This window comes from Nothobranchius furzeri, chromosome 7 (genome assembly GCF_043380555.1).
Source record: "Nothobranchius furzeri strain GRZ-AD chromosome 7, NfurGRZ-RIMD1, whole genome shotgun sequence".
Taxonomy (NCBI): Eukaryota; Metazoa; Chordata; class Actinopteri; order Cyprinodontiformes; family Nothobranchiidae; genus Nothobranchius; species Nothobranchius furzeri.
In genome coordinates, this window is record NC_091747.1 from 23,360,124 (window position 1) to 23,383,596 (window position 23,473).

Consider the following 23,473-nt stretch of genomic DNA (forward strand, 5'->3'; position numbering starts at 1 on the left):
AAATAACTATCAAATGAACTGTTTCTATCAACCAGAGCCTTCCCGTTGTTGAAACCCAGACACTGATTGTGATTTGGAACCAGTATTTGTTTATCTAATCTAAACCAAAACTAATGGGAGCGACGTCATGTTGAAGCCGTACCAGGTAGTTGTGGCCGTGTTTGGAGCGCAGCATGGAGGCCACCTCCCTCAGGTTGGCAGCATAGCTCTGCTCCTCCACGCTGCTGGGGAAGGAGACGGAGATGATCCTCTCAGTGATGTAGATCAGGTCCAGCTCGTAGTTCTCCTCCAGGGCCTGCAGCAAACTCGCGCTCCTGCTCCAAGAAACAACCAAGGTTAGAAATAATCTGAGATCAGCAGAGTTACAAACACACCATCTCCTTGACTATTTGTTGTGAATGACTCTCACCAACTAATGCATGAAGCTTTAGCTCCATTTCTGTAAAACTGATGCTCTTAGAGCAACTGGATGGCAGCCATCTTGAATTGGATTGACTTCGAAAGTCAATTTATTATTTGTTTTGTTAAATCTTGTGGTTTCTGGCATACTTTGAGAAAAAATGGTAAAAAAGATTGGGATTTTTTTTCTAGTTTAAACAACTTTTCAGGTCCCGTCCTGTTCTGTCTCTGAATGCCTCATCCTCTGAATTATTTTTATTTATTCTTTAAGGTCCCATTGAGATTAAAAACCTCATTTTCAAGGGAATCCTGGCCAAGTCTGAAGCAGAGGCATTTGGAATCAGTGATTCACGCACTTAGTCCCGATTAGACTATGCAAACGCACTCCTCACTGGCATTCCCGACTCAGTCTAAATCGGCTACAGGTTGTCCAGAATGCAGCTGCAGGATCCTAACGAATACAAACAGATGTGGCCACATCACACCGGGCCTTGCACGCCTTCATTGGCTCCCTGTCACAATCCGTGTACAGTTCAAGCTGCTGACTTTTGTTTTTAAAGCACTACATGGTGAAGCACCAGCATACCTGTCAGAACTGCTTACACCTTATGTTCCCGTATGCTCGTTGAGGTCAGCTGATCACCTCCTGCTCTGTATTCCACAGATGTATTATAAATCGAGGGGTGAGCGAGCATTTGTCCACGCTGCCCCCCAGCTGTGGAATGCATTGCCCATCACTGTAAGGCAGGCTCCCTCTTTGGCAGTTTTTGATCTCGCTTGAAAACCCACTTTTCTGGATTAGCTTTTAATTTCTGACTTGTGGGGCAGTTTCTCTGTTTTATTGACAAAACTGTGCTTTTAGTGTTTTAATCTCTTATTATTGTGATCTTATCTGTGCGGTGTGTGTGTGTGTGTGTGTGTGTGTGTGTGTTTATCCCTATTTTAGTGTTTTTAGTTGCTGTATCAGCCTGTGAAGCCCTTTGGTCAGCTCTCATGCTGTGTATAGAATTGTGCTATACAAATAAGATGGTATGGTATGGTAAGAGGCAGCAAAAGTTACAGTTACCCAGTATTTACCCAATCAGAAGCATCAACCCTTTCCCTTATCAAGGAACGTCATCTCCTTTAAAAGACCAACTTTCTCTCCCAGAGTTGGAGAAACAGACATAACTTCTCAGACTGATATCTGAATAAATCTTTTTATCACATTGGTTGTTTTATGGTTACGATCTCTGGCTGTATAAATCCCTTCATTCCCTTATGAAGATGTTGAGCCATAAATAAACAAGAGCAGAGTTTCCTTTCATGGTTGTCACATGACGCACTGCAGTTAAACTGAATTTAAGGTCCGGGCACCAACGTGCGTCACTGCATGTCTTAAGGATCGTTCGCTTTGAGCCAGAGCATAAAAGCATGTGGGACGCTGACTTCATCAGTTTGTTCTGGGTGTCCTCAGGGTTACGGAGGGAAGTTCAGAGCATTCCTTCTCCCGGCTTACAGAGAACAAATATCCTGATATGGAGAAAGGGACACATGATATAAACTCGTCGTCTACTCAGAGCGGGTAAATGAAAAAGTCGTTTATTATAGAAGAAGCCTGATCCCAAACCAGTAAGAGGTGATTTAACCTCTGGGTCCAGCTTGTTACAAACTGAATAACAATTAAGGTAAACTCCATGAAGGAATGCAGATCGGTCATTTAAACTACGGTCATCCAGTGTTGATGATGAATGGCGGATTCATCGTTGTTTAGGCTGGGTTATAAATTGGATTTAGCTTCAAGTCTGTAAAAATGAGCTGAATGTTAACAATTCTGGTCAGTTGGCTGTGGTGGCCATCTTGGATTTGAGTGACTCTGGTAATGATTGGATGTAGTCCTGAGAGTTTCAGTTCAAATCCATCCAGCGGTTCTGGAGATACTTCGCTACGAGAACACATGCAGAGGTAAAAACATTATAGGTGCTTTTTAAGCAACACAGATTAAAGCTGAATCAGGAGGAAAGACGGGAAAACAAGTCTAACAAATTCTTCAGCAGAAAGATCAAATAAACGATTATTTTCTTACACCTAAAGCCAAGAAAACATCCCCGACAGTCTTCTGCTGAGGTCAAAGGTCAATGTGTTGGTGTAAACCCTCCTTGCCGACTGGTTTTTATCAGACTTTCAGGATTACGAGGAGGTGAAGCCAGCAAGCGTGGGGAGTGAAGTGAGGCAGTTACGTGTCTGCAGCATGCTTCCCACATTCGTCAGCTGTGAGAGGATCCTGAGGGAACCGCTCAAACGTCTGGCAGAAGATCGCTCCAGCTTTACTGTACCAGTACTGTAACCTCCACTCCATCTGGAGCCACTCAGAGCCCGTTTGCTGGAGATTATTCATTACTGCTCACCGAACAGGGATCAGAAAGGGCGGCGTTCCAACAGAGTTCTCTTTTGCCTGCGTCTTTATTCTTATCAAACGTTTTCCTTCTCTGTGCTTCTGTACGTTCTCCACCTCCTCAGAGCTGGAGCAGAACCGTGGTTTGGTCCTGCTCCAGCTCCACCAGCATGTGCTTGTCGGCTCTACGCCAAACGGCTTCTCATGAACTAAGGAGATGAAGCGATTGCTCCTTTTTGGCATATCCCGTTTGACAAATGACAAATTATCTACACACGCTCAGTTTCAGAGCTGCAGTGATTTCATTTGGACAAACGCAAACCGTGAACGTGTTTTATCAGGAAAACCGAGACGTTCCTCCCCAATAAAAGTCAACAACCAGAACTTCATTCAGGACAACGTTTGACACCATCTTCACAATCACCACAATCAGAGCTGTCAGCCATGGAGATGAATACGGACAAAGCCAGCTTCATAATATGTGTTCAGTAGGTGGAGGTTAGAGGTGAGGTGAGCTAAATGGCCTGTATTTGATATAGCGCCTTCTAGAGTCCTGGAACCCCCCAAGGCGCTTTACAACACAACCAGTCATTCACCTATTCACACACACATTCACACCCTGGTGGGGATGAGCTACGATGTAGCCACAGCTGCCCTGGGGCGCACTGACAGAGGCGAGGCTGCCGAGCACAGGCACCACCGGTCCCTCCGACCACCACCAGCAGGCAACGTGGGTTAAGCGTCTTGCCCAAGGACACAACGACAGCGACAGACTGAGCGGGGCTCGAACCTGCAACCTTCCGGTTACGGGGCGAGCTCTTAACTCCTGTGCCACTGTCGCCCACTGGCAGAGCAAGAGGTGGCAAAAATCAACATTAACGATCTTACTAAAGTTTACATAAATAACCCAAAACCAGCGATGAACATGAAGTGTGTGTGTGTGTGTGTGTGTGTGTGTGTGTGTGTGTGTGTGTGTGTGTGTGGGGGGGGGGGGGGGGGGGGGGGGGGCTGGATGAACCAGGACACGCTGAAGAGATCTAATGCTGTTCTGGTAAAGCCACAGGTGGAGGATGCTGAGGTGTTTTGGTCCTCTCTGCTGGAACGGCTGACCCTGTGACCCGGACCAAGGTAAGTGTACATAAAACGCAGGGACAGAGTTTATATGTGTCATTGCTGGATGCCTCTAGCAGACTTCTCCTCAGCTCACAAGGATAAGCCCCCTCCTCTCTCCCAGAGGCTGTTGTGGTTCAAAACCATCTCTCCTTCATTGTGACGTTTAAAGACGAACACGCCAAATATAAAGATTACATCTATGAGTGATGCAGGGACCAGCTCCGTGGTTTCATACAGGCTGGCCCGTCTCATACGTCCAGTAACAGTGTATTTTGGGACTCCTTCAATCTCAGCATTAACCCTAACCCTTAAGTGTTTTAATCAAGTAATCTGACATCTGTCCACCCCTAACCCAACATCTATTTGCAAAATGAGTTTTTATCGCCTCTAATCTCTCCAAACTTTAAGTTTCCAAGAAAAAAGCAGCATCTTTATTTTGTATAATTAAAATATTCTAATATTAAGTGAAGTTACAGATCTGAGAGGAAAATGCATTTTTAGATCTGGTTTTCTTGATGTAACCATTCAGATGGAGCACAACTATCCCTCTGGGCCCTCCGGGATCATGGAGGGATCACAAGAAATTTGGAAAACATCCTTCCAGTAAGAAGATCTCCATGAACTGGGTCATTTGTCCCACATCCCTGAGTTGCAGAATGATTCATTTATAATCTCTTATCAACTCTTTGGCTATATTTTCTGTACTCTGGTGTCTCGTTTTGCAGATTAATCACAAGACTGGAAATGTCTGATCGATTTTTGGTTGAGGTGAGGAGTTTCACACCTCAAACAGACGGTTTCTAAAACACAAGAATACGTCCAGGAGAAAACAAATAAATCATCTCAAACTCTAGAAACTCAAACCACAGCAACTGATGAAGAAACAGGAAGTGGAAAAGGTCTTACCTTGATGGTCGGCGCCGTGACTCCATGCTTTTCGAAGACTTTGTTGAACCCTGCAGAAGATTAAAATATTACTGAGTGATCCAGCTCCTGTTCTTCAGGTTGAAGATTTTATATCAAAACATAAAACAAGACAAACTGTAAAGCTGACTAAACTATTTCACCAGTTTGGTCCACTCTGAGTAATAAATGCACCATTTGGTAAATTAAAGCACATTTTGACCTTTTAATGGGGCGGAGTTTATGATGTCAGGACAGATTCACATGATGTCTTCACGGAGCTAAAGGTACCCGACTCCCTCATCTCCTCCCTTTAAATTGGGCGGGGGTATTTGTTTCACTCTCCTGTGGTCCCTGGGTCACATGAATGTGGGGCTGGGGGGACTGGTATCCATCATCATGTATTACTCAGATGGGTCTGGTATGGCTAACCACCGGAGTCGAGCCCTCTGCAGGAGCGTTGGCGCTCCAAACTCAGCTGTCTGTGGGTTGAATCAACAGTGATTCCTGGTCATCCAGGACACAGGAATCCTGGGTTTGATCTAAAAACTGGATTTCTTTTTGTGAAACTTCACTTCTTATACCTGGAGATTTTTCAATTTTAATAAAGTTTAAACGTTAAAACCTGCCATTCCTGTCCAACACAGGCAGATATTCCAATGAGAAGCTCAACAACTTCAAAAACAAGAGTACAAGTCTTGTTGGGATACATGAAAAGCTGCACGTTTAAAGCCAAACGTTTCAAACTTACTGCACTGATGAACGCTTTAAAGAGATCCTGGACGAGCCCCCAAAACCCTGACAGTTTTGATGTGTGGTTTTTCTGCTCCAACATACTAGATTCAGTGGTTAAATCACCTGTACTGAAGCTCATCAGGCTCTGCAGAAGCCTGTTAATCACCTGCTGACTGAAATCAGGTGTGTTGAAGCAGAGTTAACACTAAAACATGCTGGATACCGGCCCCCCAGGACCAGGATTGGGCACCCCTGGTCGAAAGACTGCAGGAAAGAAGTTTGTTATCCTTTTCTCAATCAACTCAATGATCTGCTAGGTAAATAAACTCTTATAAAATGAGCTAATTATTGGAAAGTTCACCTTGTGCTGAAGTTATTTACAACTCTTTTGATTTCTGGTCTCAGTTGGCATTCAGTAGGCAATTTGCTGCAATAAATGAGCTTGTTAGACTCCTCACTGTACAAGATCTTCATTCTGTGAATACTTTGTGACTAAAAACTGTAGCTGAGAAGCTCCTTGTGGGGATCCTTGGACAAAATTATTACCAGCTACATTTATGTGCTTCATCCTGCATCTCGATTTTCCCATGAGACGGTTTGCCCAACTGAGGTGACACAGAGGAAATACCCCGCTTTCTGTCTGTGCTTTGGCTTAATCACTTCAGCATGCTGGATGAAGCTTTAGAGTCCAGTGAGAGATGAACGAGCACCCAGGCGAGAGGCTTTCAGAGACAGCCGAGTGGAGCTCTAAGCTCTTATTTTAGTAAATTTGTGTCTAGAAATGACCATAGTGAGCTGATCCAAACATCCTCACAGTTCTGAATTGTGACATGCGCCCCGAGAAACAAACAGACCTTAATTAGACACTGCAGCTCAGCAAGAAGATGTGATGCAAAAACAGCAGTTAACTCCTAGTTTGGGCTTCAAATGAGACCGAACTGCTGTGTGGTGGTTTTCATGAGCCACATCACTTAAGTCTAAGTGCCACCATCTGTGTAAATCACAGCAATTCAATCAAACTCTGATCGGTAACTTGATAATAACTTTCACTCTGAAAAAACATGTTTCATTAGCAGAACTCATTAGGAGAGCTTCGCTCTTCAGCTGCAGCTCGGACAGAGTAAAAACGAAAATGGTTTCACTTTTTCAGGAATCAAAAGATTAATTTTCCCAGAGCAGTAAATCTAAAGAAGCCCCGTGTGCATCCTAAAGCTGTGCATTTGGAGGGAGAGCGCTGGAGGAGCAGAAGGAGGTGGGAAGTCGAGTGGGGGGTCCTGCAGGCCATGTTTTAAAAGATGAAAACCATCTGGGGAGGTCGACTTTACAAGCAAGCCATACAAATTAACCATCTGAGAAAGAGCAAGAGAGAGAGGGAAGGATGGAGGAAGGGAGGCTTGGAGTCGTTGGGGGCTGGTAAGAATCTGCCAGGGAGTCCAGAGAAACTTTTCTGACGAGGGAAAAAATCCAGCTGAAATTCGATAAAGCCATCCGTTCTAACCTCAACAGCATCCTACCTTCCTGAATAGGTGGCCCGTACTCCATCGCCATGCCCCCCTCAGAGAGGAGAGTCGCCTCCTCAGAGAACCTCCTCGGTTCATCTCTGGAGAGCTGCTGCTGACTCTGAGAGCAGCGCTGAAGACCTTCCTGTGGGACCTCTCCCTTTTCTCAAAAACAAGGGCTCTATTTTGGGCCACAGCAGCTCCGACCATGCTCCTCCACAGCGCTCCTCTTCTGTGTTCTCCCTTCTCTCCTTCTATCCGCCGTCGCTTCCCTCCCCCCCTTAAACTCTGCCTACCATCAAGTTATCTCTCCCCCTGATATCCAGCTTCTCCCTCCCTCCCATCTGTTTGCAGATCTAAATTGTGGACCTTATCCGTCTCAAACACGTGGGAACTGATGCATGTTTATAAGAACACACGAGGGACAGGCGCAGCTTAATAGTTTTTGATTATTAGCTAAATACTTCAGACATGAAGTGTGTTCTGATCAAACAAAGAGAAACGGAGGCAGGAGGAGGTGCTGCAGTCATGAGACGAGCGCCGTTGATGCTCTAAGGCGATGGGGTGCAGCTGAACATCCGCCTGACACCACAGCCCAACCACAAGGCAAACAACAACAGCTGCACACGAACACATGCTAACGGACGTCTGAAACACGCTATAAACATGTGATCATACTGTAAGCTTGAAAACACAAACGATGTACATCACAGACTTACAGAATGGATGTGAATCAGGCTTTAAACATCACTTTTATTCACAGTTTCATGCATTTTCTGGAGAAAATTGCAAATTTCTTCTCAGTTTCAGTCATTGTACATGAAGACGTGACATAGCGTGGTTGGGAAATGACAAAAGTGGTGGAGAATCAGGCATCAGGCCTAAAACACCAGAACATGAGCAACATCGAGGGCAGGAAATGGTTTCAGCTAACAGCTTCTGTTACCATGGCAACTTACAGACTCAACTTAAGCAGTCTGAACAAATCCTGTAAAAAGGTAACACTGGCTCATCCCTTGAGTTATGGGGTATGTTGATGTCTGGGTTAGAAGAGCTCTAGAGCTGAAAAACCAACAAAATGTTTGAAAAGTTCCCATAGATGTGAAGCTCTTCCACTAGGCATCTTCACATCTTTCTGAGCAACATATTGCGTGCACTCAAGAGTTTTCCTCCCATCACTGGATGAAAACTGTGGGATAAGTTAGGGAATACCAATGAAAGCCACCACACAAACACAACACACACAAACAAAGACATTCCTGCACAGTTTTAGCTCTTGTGGGGAAAGCGGGCGCTTGGCTCCGGATTGTTACTCTAAATGGGATACTCCATCCTCCCTTTCGCAGACAAAACCAGCTCACAGGAAGTCGTCACAGACAACTATTGTCCAACGAGTCCAAAACAAACATGGACACATGTTTGTGTTGCCGTAAGTAACACACGAGGAGGGGGGTCATTACTTTGAGGTTTTGGTTTGACTCAACGGGTTTAGTTTAAGTATGTTATTATCTGGAGCTACCTGTGGAGTCTGGACTGGGGCCAGTAGGTCCACCAACACGGCAGGAAGTTTCTACACTTCATAAGATCTCCAATCATCTCAGCTGCACAGTTCTGTTCTGAAGACTCTGTTTTTATTCACTGGCACACAGAAAATGGTTCTGATACTCTGAGGTCAAATCACCTGCTTGCTGCATCACTTTGGTATTAATTTCACATAAAACAACTCCCAGTTTCACATGTTTGAATGTTTGACGCCGGGAGTTTTGTAGAAATTCGTAAAACCAGCCCAAATGACTTCTAAACAGTCAAATGCATCATGACACAAGTCCCCTTTGTTGCAGCACAGAAATATGGTTTCATTAATAATTAAAGACCTCTCACTTAGAAATGCATATCAGCAGACATCAGTATGACTCTTGGCTGCAAACACAACAAATGTCAGATCAATATCTGTCAAACTGACTGAGTTAGAAGCATTTTAAAGTTTTCCAAGGTCAGTTTGTTCTGGCAGCCATCTTGAATTGGGTTGGCTCCAAAATTAATCACTTCTGGATGTTTTTCCCAATTTCTCCGAGTTCCACTATGAAGTTCCGCTGTTGATTCATGTCACAGCTCACTAACCCCGACTCGACTGTTGTCTCAAATCCACACCTACACTTCTGGCTTTAAAGCTAAAATAGCAAATCTGCAAAACAAGCTAGCTTAAAACATTTATATGGCCTCTTAGCAACATTCTGACATAGTATGGCTACATATTGTGGAGATTTAAAATAAATAAATAAATAAATAAATGGTTCTCTTGCATTTGTTTAAAACCTCAGCCAACAACACGGCTCAGTCCAAAATCAACCATTGGACCATCCCATTGTCAGTCTCACCAAACCACTGCAGTTCCCCTGGTCCTCCACTCATCACACACTCATGTATTCAGCACTAGATCACCACTGGTGTGAGAGGTTCTCCGCTCAATAACATCAGAGGAGAAACAGCCGGCTGCTACCACTTCAGCTTTAGGACAAACTACCAGAGTCCCAAAAAGAAAATCACCATCTGAAGACAACAAAAGCTGTTTGGACCTAGAAAACAGCGACTGGTGTTAAGCACCATCTTGTTTCCTCTGGTAATGCAGGTCCCGGTATCAGACGGAGGTATAGGGATGATAACCGAAGGAAGGGGGGAGTTTTTTGTGAGTGTTTGTGTTAAAAAGCTAGCTTGTTTTGTTGATTTGTCATTGCAGCTTTACAGCTTCCAGGTGGAGTTTCAGGACTAGTACCTTCATCAGAAACATGTCCTAACCAGTCCTAATATGTCTACTGCCCTCTGGTGGAGGATCTACAGGTGGCAAGGGGCAATTTTATTTCTTTATAACTGTTTTGTAATCATTTAAAAACTAAATTACATGATAATAATAATTATTATAATTTCTTATTTCAGGCTTTAAAGGAGACCAACAGATCTGACCTAAACTCTTGAATGACTGACAGCTACCAGCTACAGCCACCAGCCCAAAGTTTTGCTCAACAAATGTATAAAATACATGTGAGACGTTTTAGTGTTTTAATGGCCATGTGGCTGTGGCGGCCATATTTAATTTGGTTAGTTCCAATAATGAGTCACCTATAGATGGTCGTTGAGTGGTAATCCTATCCCTAACCTGACACCTGAGGGACTTTAGTGTACTTGTGGTTGGTTCTGTGTTTTATCCCATTTAATTTTTTTTTTGTGGTTCGTCATCATACAGAGAAAATACAGCTTGGTAAAAGGTAAAGCAAGTTATGATTGCATCGTTAGGTAAATCGGGGGCCCGTTGTTAATCCAATCAACAGTTTATGCTGGATTAGAAAATAAACAAGGATGAACCAAAAACTCACCATGGTGTCTACATGTTTGAGAGTAAGGTCACTGCTTGGTGCCTGTTTAGAAAAACAAAACAATAACAGTCATTAGCAACATTTTTCCAAGTGATGTCGTGACGTGACATTTTCCTACAACGTGATCTGTTCAAGTCACACTTAAAACTCGTCTGTGCCCTAATGTGGCCCAGAGAAGAGCAGAACTCCGCCCTCCAATTCGTGGGACCATCTATAATCCTTCTGTGCAAATATTTACTCAAAGAGACAAGCCTGCTGCCTTTAGCCAGGACTAGAGGGTCTGGCCATGGGTCGCTCCTTATACAGCTACGAGTAGAGAGAGAGGGAACAGGACACAGTGGGATAACCCCAGATAAAAGGAGGGAGGACGTCGAGGTCGGAATGAGAAAGAAACCAGAATACAAACAGGTTAGAGGTTGTAAAGGGAAAAGATGAATGTAGAAAAGAGTTTTTGTGGGATTGGGTAACCTCAGACTCACACATGCCTGCAGATTTATGAGACTAAAGGGAAAGCAAACGGCTGGGAATCAATCCATCGTTCCACACCGCCCAACTAGACACCAAGTGGAGGACGAGAGTTTAGTGGAAACCATCAGAAAACAAAATGTTATAAAATAGCTAAAGAGTCATAAACATCAAACACGATGTGTGGATCAGGCCATATTTATCCTGGATAGGAGGAATTTCAGGAAGATCATGGAAGAGCATCCTTCTCTGGATTTAGAGAGTCCTGAACAGCCTCTGTTTAGAGGAACAGGGTTCTCAGTCAGATTGAGGAGTTAACGGATAGTCTGAGACTAAAGGGTGTTGCTGCATACTTTTTATCTCACTAAGTGGGAACAGTGGGACTTCGCCTACAGTAGCAAGACAGCGGTAGCTCAGGAGGTAGAGCGGGTTGTCCAGTAATCAAAAGGTTGCAGGTTCAATCCTGGCTCTCACCAGAGAATGCTGCTGTTGAGTCCTTGGGCAAGACACTTAACACACCTTGTCTGCTGGTGGTGGTCAGAGGGACCGGTGGCACCTGTGTTGGGCAGGCCTCACCCCAGAGCAGCTGTGGCTAGCTCATCCCCACCAGCGTGTGAACGGGTGAATGACTGATTGTGTTGTGAAGCGCCTTGGGGGGTTGTAGAACCCTAAGAAGGTGCTTTACAAATATAAGCCCTTTACCATTTACAATTAATAATTCACAAATGTAAAAGAAATAAATAACAACAATTTTGATGCATTAAACTAACCACAAAAAAACAAGCAGGTATGACATCTGTCCCAGGAGGTTAAAGCCTAAACTGTCCTCAATACTGACAGACGTTAACCCTACTTCTCTAAACGCAGGCTGTTCAGAACACTTCTCTACAGGGGTAAGGACAGTAACACACTTTGCTTTGTGCTCCTGGGACTCACTTTGTGGTCAGGAAGCATTGTGCTAAGCAGTTTTACACCTAAATGCCTAATTGTCACAAAACAGACAGTTTTAGCACACTGATGACATCATTGGTAAGATTTATTGTTTTAGATGTGGTGATCTGAGAAGTGGTGCCTAGCAGGGATCTCTGGAGAGTTGCACAGAGAGCAGGGCTCTGACACCAGGACCTGCTGCTGCACAAGGCTTTGCTGAAATATAAACAGTAAAAGGCAGAAGGGTAAATTATAGTCTGACTCTACAGTCACCGAACGCCCAGAAGAAACCACCAACACCACCGGGATCGTCCCAGCTCTGCTCTGAACTGCAGCTGCGCAACTGGAAACCTAAAACTATGAGGACAAACTACCTGCTGTCCAAAGCTCCATCTAGGAATAGGGGAAGAGGAAATGGGCCGCCGGTCTAGGCTCTAAATACAGACTGTGGGTTCACTCCTGGGCCAAAGTTTGCAGCCGCAGGCATTTTCACACAACCAGTTCTCACAATGAGACTCCAACGTGCATTTACGCTTTGCACAATTGTAGCCAGATGGTTGGTGAGTGTTTGTGTTGCTGTTGCTCGTAAGAGCATGAGAAGTTGTGCATCAGCAAATTGGTTTAAAAAGGGACGATTGTAAGAGAAATACTTAAAATCAGCATGTTGGGCTCAGTTATCTGTCAGTTGACTTTAAAAAGTTAATCTATTAGAAGTAATAAGTTTTTTCTTAGGTTAAACACGCTCGAGTTTGTGTTTGTGCAGGTGCGACACAGATCTACCAAAGCTAAAACTGCCAGATGAAATCTTAACCTTATGAACTTCAAACGTTTCACATTGATGACAAAGCTCTTCTAACGAGCCGTAATTATAACAGGTGAAGAAGCGAAGTTCTGCACCTGCAGCACTGGCCCAATCACCAGCTCACAAAGGTTTCTGTTCTACAGAACAACTGCAGCTGCATCTTTCCTATAAATAATTAGATTAAATGAAAACTAATGATCTGCTGCGGAGGGTCTGACTTTCACTCGGAGTCATCCGCTTAAGCCGAGTCAGCTGAGCATCATGTTGGGTTTGTTCTCATGTTAGAAGCTAAATATAAGCTGCTGTTTTTCTACTTTTTGTTGTTAAAGGAAAGAATTTCCTGTTTCATATCTGACTGAGAATGTTTCTGAGAGGCTGCAGGATCGTTCTCAGTTTTTGTAAAGCTCCACCTGACTGCAGAACCTTTGGAAGATCAAAAGCTTTCGGATTAGTGTAAAACATTTCGTCCATCAGTGATAATAACCTGACATTCCCGTTATTTCCCTACAAAGGTCCCTCTAAGGGCCCCACATCTTCACAATCTGATTATTCTGCAGCAGCTCTAAAGTCAGGAGCTGTTATCTTTGCTCATGTTTGAAACCAACAGCCCTGTCTGTCTCTTTTTCCTTTTCACATGAGCACAGAGGCTTCTTTGACAGCAAATTACAGCCCTGCTCCTTGTAGCGAAGCAGAAGTAGCTTGTGAGCTGGGAGTTTCCTCCCCAAAAGCTTGAGCATGTTGTGGAAATGACCCTGAGCTAAATATACAACTCTGCCTCTTTAGAGCTCCAGACACAGCTCATTAGGCCCATCCCAGCTGGCTCAGTGTGGACAGAGAAGTTAAAATTACCCCTGTTGGGTGTGGGACAACCAGGAAGAGAGTAAAAACACCGTGTGGAGGTTTGTTTACATTCATGTAGAAAGATGAGCCAGCAAAAACTGGATAAACTGAGCCTAAACCTCCTGTTTTGGTCAAGCAGGAGAGAAACTATGAAACTATTAACCTGTGAGGATCTGATATAATCATTCATCACCCTGTAACAGGAACACACCTTTAAATATGCTAAATAGTGTGTCCTAGTGGAGAACACAAGTGTAATGTATCAAAAGGGTCAATGGGTGTACACCGCTGCCCATGGTGCTCCACGGGGACCTCGTTCCCTCCTTAGGTGTTGTTGACTACAACGGCGCCAGAGTGACCAGTCGATCTAGTATCTCTAAGGTCAGTGACACCCACAGAGTCTGCGTCGTCTCTGCACCAGAATCACTTCACCCTGCGGTGGGGACGACACTTGCCGAAAGGGGGGCTGATGACATCACTGATTCTACACCACTACATTTGGCACTGGTGATCTCTAGCCCTGAACTGGGTGACTCACTCATCGAAGGGGAAGTTGAATGTCGCCCAGTACCACTACTGGCTCACGCTGATCTCTCTGACTGCACCTGCGCGTCGACCGAGGACCCTCCAGAGGGCACACCTGCGCCGAACCCTCGTAAGGCTGCGCCTGCGCCAGTCTACAGTCTGAAGCAACTTTGGTTTCAGGTTTCAGGGCTGACAAGGTATCTTGTGCTAGTTGCGTGTGTCTGTCTGATGTCAAACGCGGTAAAGCTTCCTCCACAGCCTCCCCTAACGCGACTGTACGAATCTGGGCCCTCATGTATAATCATTAAATTAGAAAAGAATAAAATTCCTTTTTAACTATATACTTGACTCTTTCTGAATTAATACGAAGTGTGTTTATGGTCCCTGAACAAGTAAAAGTAATTATAATCTTCTAATTAAACATTCAAAGATAAAACAGATTGATATTTCTTATTTATATGGAATCATCACAACTTCCATCAACCCATCCATTTTCATCCGGTTATCAGGAGTCAGGTCGCCGGGGCAGTAGCCTAAGGCGAGAGGACCAGACTTCCCTCTCCCCAGCCACTTGGGCCAGCTCCTCCGCGGGAATCCCAAGGCGTTCCCTGGTCAGGTGAGAGACATAGTCCCTCCACCGTATCCTGGGTCTACCTTTAGGCCTCCTCCCGGTTGGACGTGCCCGGAAAACCTCACCAGGGAGGCGTCCAGGAGGCATCCTGACCAGATGCCCGAGCCACCTCAACTGGCTCCTCTCGATGTGGAGGAGCAGCGGGTCTACTCCGAGCCCCTCCCGGATGACTGAGCTTCTCACCCTATCTCTAAGGGAGAGCCCAGACACCCTGCGGAGAAAACTCATTTCGGCCGCTTGTATCCGCAATCTCGTTCTTTCGGTCACTACCCAAAGCTCATGACCATAGGTGAGGGTAGGAACGTAGATCGACCGGTAAATCGAGAGCTTCATCTTCTGACTCAGCTCTCTCTTCACCACGACAGACCGGTACAACGCCCGCATCACTGCAGATGCAACACCAATCCGCCTATCGATCTCACGCTCCCGTTTTCCCTCACTCATGAACAAGACCCCGAGATACTTAAACTCCTCCACTTGGGGCAGGACCTCATCCCTGACCCGGAGAAGGCATTCTACCCTTTTCCGAATCAAGACCATGGTCTCAGATTTGGAGGAGCTGATTCTCACCCCAGCTGCTTCACACTCAGCTGCGAACCGCTCCAGCGAAAGCTGAAGATCACGTTCTGATGAAGCCAACAGGACCACATCATCCACAAAAAGCAGAGGCCTGATCCTCAGGCCACCAAAACAGATGCCCCCCACACCTTGGCTGTGCCTAGAAATCCTGTCCATAATGGTTATGAACAGAATCGGTGACATAGGGCAGCCTTGGCCGAGTCCAACTCTCACTGGGAACGAGCCCGACTTACTGCCAGCAATGCGGACCAAGCTCTGACACCGGTCATACAGGGACTTAACAGCCCGTATCAGAGGGCCTGGTACCCCATACTCCCGGAGAATCCCCCACAGGGCCCCCCGAGCGACGCGGTCAAACGCCTTCTCCAAATCCACAAAACACATGTAGACTGGTTGGGTAAATTCCCACACACCCTCCAGGATCCCCCTAAGGGCATAGAGCTGGTCCAGTGTTCCACGGCTAGGACGAAAACCACCTTGCTCCTCCCTAATCTGAGGTTCAACAATCCGACGGACCCTCCTCTCCAGAACCCCTGAATAGACCTTACCAGGAAGGCTCAGGAGTGTGATCCCCCTGTAGTTGGAACACACCCTGCGGTCCCCCTTTTTAAATAAGGGAACCACCACCCCGGTCTGCCAGTCCAGTGGGACCGCCCCCGATGTCCACGCAATATTGCAGAGTCGCATCAGCCAACGCAGCCCCACAACATCCAGAGCCTTATGGAACTCCAGGCGGATCTCATCCACCCCCGGAGCCTTGCAACAGAGGTGCTTTTTAACCACCTCAGTGACCTCAGCACCAGAGATTTGAGAGGCCAGCTCAAAGTCACCAGACTCTGCTTCCTCACTGGAAGACGTGTCGGTGGGATTGAGGAAGTCTTCGAAGTATTCTGCCCAGCGATCCACAACATCCTATGTTTGGGTCAGCAGCACACCGTCCCCAATATAGATAGTGTTGGTAGCGCACTGCTCCCCCCCCCCCCCCCCCCCCAGGTGCCGGATGGTGGACCAGAATCTCCTCAAAGTCGTACAGAAGTCTTGCTCCATGGTCTCTCCGAACTCCTCCCATGCCCGGGTTTTTGCTTCGGCGACCACCCGAGCCGCATTCCGCTTGGACTGCCGGTACCCATCAGCTGCCTCTGGAGTCCCACAGGCCAAAAAGACCTGATAGGGCTCTTTCTTCAGCTTGACAGCATCCCCAACTGCTGGTGTCCACCAGCGGGTTCGGGGGTTGCCACCACGACAGGCACAGACAATCCTGTGACCACAGCTCTGGTTGGTCGCCTCAACAATGGAGGCACGGAACAGGGTCCATTCAGACTCAATGTCCTCCGCCTCCACCGGAACATTTTGGAAGTTCTGTCGGAGGTGGGAATTGAAGCTCCTTCTGACAGGTGACTCTGCCAGACTTTCCCAGCAGACCCTCGCGATACGTTTGGGCCTGCCTGGTTTGACCGGCATCCTCCCCCACCATCTGAGCCAACTCACCACCAGGTAGTGGTCAGTTGACAGCTCTGCCCCTCTCTTCACACGAGTGTCTAAGAGATGCGGCCGTAGGTGAGGGATCAGACAAAGAGCAGCCCAAAGACCTCTTATGATGAATTATATAAATGGAAACCGTGTTCCCTCGCCTGGACGTGGGTCACCGGGGCCCCCCTCTGGAGCCAGGCCTGGAAGTGGGGCACGTTGGCGAGCGCCTGGTGGCCGGGCTTTCACCCATGGAGCCCGGCCGGGCACAGCCTGAAGTAGAAATGTGGGTCCCCCTTCCCCTGGGCTTACCACTCGTGGGAGGGGCCTAAGGGGTCGGGTGCAGTGTGTGACGGGTGGTAATCGAGGGCGGGGACCTTGGTGGTCTGATCCTTGGCTACAGAAGCTGGCTCTTGGCACATGGAATGTAACCTCTCTGGTGGGGAAGGAGACTGAGTTGGTGTGTGAGGTAGAGAGGTTCCCACTAGATATAATCAGACTCACCTCAACGCATGGATCTGGCTCTGGAACCAGTTTCCTTGAGAGGGGTTGGACTTTCTACCACTCTGGAATTGCTCCCACTGAGAGGCGCCGAGCAGGGGTGGGCATACTAGTTGCCCCCCATCTTGGTGCCTGTACGTTTGGGTTTACCCCAGTGAATGAGAAGGTACAGCCTCCCTCCTCCTACGTGTGGGGGGACGGGTTCTGACTGTGGTCTGTGCTTATGCACCAAACTACAGTTCGGACTATCCACCCTTTTTGGAGACCATGGAGGGGGTGCTGGAGAGCGCTCCTTACAGTGACTCCCTCATTCTGCTGGGGGACTTTAACGCGCACGTGGGCAATGACAGTGAGACCTGGAGAGGTGTGGTTGGGAGGAACAGCCCCCCTGATCTGAAACCGAGTGGTGTTTTGTTATTGGACTTCTGTGCCAGTCATGGATTGTCCATAATGAACACCATGTTCAGGTTCAGACATAAAGGTGTTCATATGTGCTCTTGGCACCAGGATGCCTTAGGCCGCAGCTCGATGATCGACTTTGTTGTTGTTTCATCATCACATCTTATTGGTCATAATTAATTTGCAGTCGTCACGCTTTAAAGTGTGACCACTACACAAGTATATTACCAGGGGCTGCATTTCACTTCTGCAGCTGCTGGTTGGTCTTTAAAGTGAGGGCCAAGCCATGAGTGGAGATGTATTTCATCCACACTTCCTGTTAGAAATATGCTCCTGAAAGAGGCGTGGCCTGGTGGACCAAGAGAGTGGCGCTGAGGCAGTGGTAGACCGCACCCCCCTTAACCCCCCCGCGTGTGCTGTCGGGAGTTTCTCAGTCTAAAAACGAGTTGTTAACGAGCGAGTGCGCACTCGCGTGTGCACGCAAGCACGCACTCACACAAGACTTACCACTCAGGAGAAGAGCAGACACAGATTCCTCAGCATTTTGGAGGATTTCCTGTTAACCACGACCATTAGATGAAGGGGTTAGGAGGGCATTTTTTCAAGGAGGTAAGCGGCTCAGAGCGCCAACGTGTCATATCGGCAGGTGAGTGGCTGAGCCAGGTGGAGGTGCGGCTGCCTCACCTGGAGACCAGCGCGGTGCCGCCACGTAGTCGTCTGCTGATAACGTCACGTTTTTCAGCTTAGCCATCAGCCACAGCTGGTTCTGAATAAATGTGGAGCAGAGTTTTAACCTGAAGATGGAGACATGATTACGGTTTTGGGCTGAAACATTAAATTTACAGTAAGTTACACTAAACTGCCACACTAATGATTACACATGTGCACAGCACCATTACACTCATCTATACAGGTTATCAGCAAAAAAAGGTAAATCTAGGTGTTACTTGCTCTTTAAGGAGGCTGACAGGTAGAGCTTCTTCTGAATGGAATGCAGCCCTGGTCTTATACCTGAGCTTTTAGGATCATTGGTTTTTTCTTCCCAGGAATAGAATTCAAGAAGCACAAATCCAAGTCAGGTCTCTAGTTGGACTTGTCTTTTTGTCTTTGTGAGGCAAATCTTGAGACGTAATCCAAAATTAAAGAGGCCTTTCACTCATCATTTAATGCGTTTGCGGTGGCCTCAAGTTGGAATGAGTGCCTTGTAAGTCGTACTCCGGGGTGGGGGTGGGGGGGGGTGTCAGACATGCCTAAGACGGGACATCTCACCTCTGATTGGCTAACAGGAACACGACTCTACCACTGACTCTGTCTGCTCTGTAACGTTGATGTTTTATCTCCACAAATAACACAAGCCTGGAGGAGTTCTGCTGTGTGGTGGAGCTGCTAATGCTAACACCTCTTTGTCTATATGTTTGTGATCAAAGACCAAAAATTTGATTATCTACAGCAAGATGAGAAATGAAAAACAAAATTCCAAGCTTGAAAATGTAGAATTTACATCGTTTTACATCTCTGTTTTCACTTCAGCAACAACAAAAAAAAAAAAAAAGAAAAATGTGCTGCAGCTTGTTTCTGGGGAGGAGAAGCAAATATTAAAGTGAAACATCTGGTGGAAATATCTCAGGGCTGATCAGGCTTTCTGGCATCAGAATAATAACATGACTGAGTTTAAAGTTGCATCACCATAAAATGCTAATTTTAATTCCTTTGGGAGAACAGAATGAGTTCATTCGACTGGAGCTCATTTTAAATGGGTTCAATTTGCTGAACATTGAGTGTTTTCTAAATATTTCTGACAAACTCAGAGTGAGGACAACAAAGTATCTCTCTGTCCACGCCATGTTCTATCTGCAACAGGTGGACAATAACCCTAACCCCATGAGGACCAGAGTGGTCCGATCTCCATCTAATATGACAACCTCGTGCATGCTGCAACAAACACCCTTCTGTAGCCTGGTTTGAGTTGCAGTCTGGGATGTAGGAGAGCAAAGGGCTAGCAGAAAATGCAGTGAGGGCAATGATCCTAATTTATACTAAAACAAAAACATCATGAAAACAAGCTTAACAGTCCTACTGATTTCTCTCTGACTAATCATGTAAACATGAAGGGAAAAGGAGAGTCATCGGAGCTTCGGGGTGTATCGTTTACTCTTAGTTCCACTCCTGTTGGGTCAGGAGCTCGCAGTAGACCACGAGTCCCTCCGGACCGACGGGATGGAGGAGTGGTCGCTCCTCGCTGTGGGAAACATTCTTCAGCAGGCACTGAACCGAAACCACTTCTGACATCTCAAGAGTTTCTCACCGGGTCGGCCCCACTGATACGGACCAAACTGTTCACTCCTTTATGCAATCAGAAAATAACGATTACAATTAAATAATGCAATGCAGAAGGTAATTACAACCATCTATTCATATAAATAACTGTGTTTAAAATATTTCAGGTATTTTAGGGGATAAACTGAAAAATGAGCTGAATAAAGATCTTCTGGACGTAAATGACTTCTGACTAGGAAGGTCCTGAACTGGGCTGTGATTGGACCACATCTACACACTCGGTGCCCTGCAGCAGTTACTCATTACTCAGCAATGTCCCCCCCCCCCCCCCCCAATACCCCCACTGCACTAGAAGCAAGATGACGTACGTGTTGGTGGTTTACGGGCTTCAGAAAGCATGCTTTCATTATGTCAGCATGGGGGGGTGAGGGTGACCTCACCAGTGAGACCATCTCTCCACCTCGGAGCAAACCCAAAGATTATTCCTGGCAGAAACGTAGAAGACATGAGGGAGCACCTGAGGAATGCTTCCTGGATCACGGTTTACCCCCAAATGGGTGGGCTCTGGTCTGGGGGTGGGAGGGTCTGTAGTATTGGTTCTGATGAAGGAAGACCAACACACATCAATCTGTAACACCGAGGAGATTCAAGCCAGTAAGAAGCAGATGTTCCAGTAGTTTCTAAAGGGTTTTAAAGGGTAAGTTCACTGAGAAACCGTTTTTTACTTTTTAGTTTTCAAATATGATCACTCACTCCGAGTTTCACATGCAGGCTGAAACATCAGCGTTGCAGAGTAAACAGAGTCAGTCGTAGAGTCGTGTTGCTGTTTGCCAATCAGAGCAGGGCTCCGGCTAACTCCACTTCCTGAAACAGAAGCGCCAGAGCTTTATTTCTCATAGAGATCGACTTACAAGGCATTAATTTATACTAGAGACCACTGCAGATGTGTTATCTCTTTTAGCACGGAGTACCGCAGCAATCGTAATGTGGTGATTTTTCACACATATGGAAATAAAACCTGCTGATTCTGATTCTCTGAAAAAATAAGAGAACTTGGTCTTCAAAGGTAAATGAAGAGACATTTGTCCAAATCTGAGTCAAGTCTCAAGTTGTTGTAGGGACAACCTTACCTTACAGGTCATCTGGGGACAAGTCTGAGTATAGTCGCATCTCTTTATAAGTAAATGACAAGTCTCCCAGGAACAAGTTTGAGAGTGAGAGGACGTAAGTTTAAAGTCCTTTTGAGAAAATTCCAAGTCAATCTCAGGTTTTATCGTGGCAAGTCCAGGTCATGTTTCATGTCTTCCAAAGACTATGAGTCAGGTGGAGTCTCTGTGGGGTAAGCTTTCAGGATTTGTATGACCTAAATGAGACTTGTGTCCAAGTGTCAGACTCGTGTCCCCCCACTCGCTCTGCCTGTGATTAATAATGATTTATTTCACCCAATCAGGTTTTTACTCTTAGGGCTTTTGACAGAAAGAGTTCAGACTGACGAGCCGATCAAGTTTTATTTCATATAAACTAATTTAATTCTCATTCCCAAAGTGGTTTCAGTTATAAGCAATGCTAAAGTGAAATAGTGTGTTTTGTCGTGTTGGAGCTTATCAATATTCCTGGAATTTGGGATTCAGGAGAGAACATTTTTCTCAGACTGAGTCGGTGCTGTAACCAATCTCCACCTGAACGCAGCATTAAATCATGTTTTACCCAAACCAGGAGCTGACAAAGCGCTGCTGCTGGGAATGGTTGAAGGATTTCTGTTGAACACCTCAGAGTGATCAATTCTGGGACTTGAACGATGACCAATGCAGTAAAGCTTATATTAAAAAGCGTCAATAGTAATACGTTTTGGGATAAACTTTCTGAAAGAGCACAAGCTGCTGCACCAGCCTACTGGTGGGTGTTTATGAGGGTGATTAGCACCTCTAACACAAACACCTCTGAGGTTCTAGACAGTGTCACCAGAGCAATACAGATATAAAGAACCCAAAAAGTTAAACCACATCTGCCTTCATGCAGGATAATAACAGGTTCCTGATAAATCACAGCAGACTTTATTTAAAATAACACAGATTCTGTTCTGTGTGAGGACAGAAAAGTGCAGGGGGTGTTTGCTTTGGTTTGTCAAGCACCCAAAACCTTTAAACACACAAACATGAGGGCAAATCACATCCAAGTCAAACACGCCACTTTCTCTCAGACCAAAAAAGGAAAACAAACCAGACTCAGATTTTTTTTATTTCCCTTTAGTCTTGTCAAACAGACTTGATTCAATCAGAGTCAAACGTTTTAGTTCTCTCTCTTTTTACACTAAACCTTTTCTGTTCGAGTCAAAAATGACGTGTTTATGATTGATTGTAGTGATTTTGTTTTTACTATGTGAGAATGGGAACACAGACTCACCAGCTCGTAGTTTGTTGCTGGAACACAAGAAGAAGACACCTGAAATCAAAGGAAATACTGGTGTTAAAAGGAGTTACCTGATTGGTCGGTTTTGTCAATGTATTATTTAAATATAAACACAACATAAGGCGACTCAAAAACTAACCAAATGTTGATAAAAAAAGTTTACAGTTATGCAAAGTGAAGGTGCAGAACTAAGCAACACGTACAAATGCTAGAATTCATGACAAGGGTCTCCAAAGTGCGGTTCGCGGGCCATTTGTGGCCCTTGAGTGACTCAGTGCAGCCCTCAATGATGCCATTTCCTGCTAACCAGCAGCACAAACGCTCACTGACTTTCACTAAAAAGCCAATTTGGGACATTCGTTCTTTAAATGTGACTAAAGCCGGCAAACATGCAGGAAGAGTGACTCGGATAACGAACTCACATCTAGGCGTGGCCATGTCATTCCTTCCACGATAAGAACAGTCATTTAATGCTAGCTAGACTTCAACACATCACTATGTTCACGTGGGTCAAGCAGCACAGTTATTAAAATTGTGAAGGCAAACATGGCTGGAATCTCAGAGTGTTCAGTATTTTTGCCGCTGCAGGCCCCCCACCCGTCACCAGGTCATGCGAGTGGGCTCAGCCACACAAACAGGAAAAAGAGACGCATGAAGCTGCAAGCTAGCTAGAGCCGGGTGTGCTTGCTAACTCTAGAAATTGTGCTTTATCAACGCAGACGTGACCGGCTCCTGCTAGCTTGCTGATTCAGACGCAAGGCACAAGTTTTTTTTTCTTCATCAGATTTTCTTGTTGACGAACCGGAAAAACTTTGTCTTTGTTATCGAGTCATATCTGCCCGTCTGGTTTGTTTGAGCTTTACTGAACTCTGGACATAAACAGCGTCCACCATGTTCACCCTCCTGCTCATCTCTGTGACGCCATCCCACCTTTTGTAAGTCTTACACATCGACACATTAAAACACAGTAACACCTAATTTTGCACAAAAAGTCTTTAATTGTGTCTTATTATACTGACAACATGTTTGTACTTTATTATAACGTCATCAGAATGCTCTGGCGTATCAGGACATATTTTCTGGACCATGATGCCCACTCCCGACTCACATTTATTTATCAGACCAAGAAACTAGGAAACACTCATCAGATCCAGAATCTGAGGCTTTATTGGGCATCATTTCTGGGATTATTTCTCATAGAAACACAAACGAGAGCCACAACAAAAAATTCTCATTGTTCACCGTTAGCGCTAC

General features: G+C 45.7%; 1 protein-coding gene across 16 annotated transcripts in view; it reads right to left on the bottom strand.

Moving 5' to 3' along the window:
• tns1b (tensin 1b) overlaps positions 1-23,473 on the bottom strand; it is a 198,398-nt gene that overhangs the window by 58,012 nt on the left and 116,913 nt on the right. For 10 of the 16 annotated variants that reach the window (XM_070552899.1, XM_070552897.1, XM_070552904.1 and 7 more), the window contains 4 exons: positions 22,214-22,252; positions 10,395-10,436; positions 4,793-4,842; positions 143-314 (listed from right to left, as the gene is read on the bottom strand). In XM_070552899.1, the coding sequence (XP_070409000.1) occupies positions 143-314; positions 4,793-4,842; positions 10,395-10,436; positions 22,214-22,252 (303 nt within the window). Of the gene's footprint in view, positions 1-142; positions 315-4,792; positions 4,843-7,038; positions 7,288-10,394; positions 10,437-18,040; positions 18,085-18,217; positions 18,300-20,563; positions 20,675-22,213; positions 22,253-23,473 lie in introns of those variants that run through there. The other 6 variants (XM_070552901.1, XM_070552907.1, XM_070552908.1 and 3 more) reach the window with 5 other exon arrangements.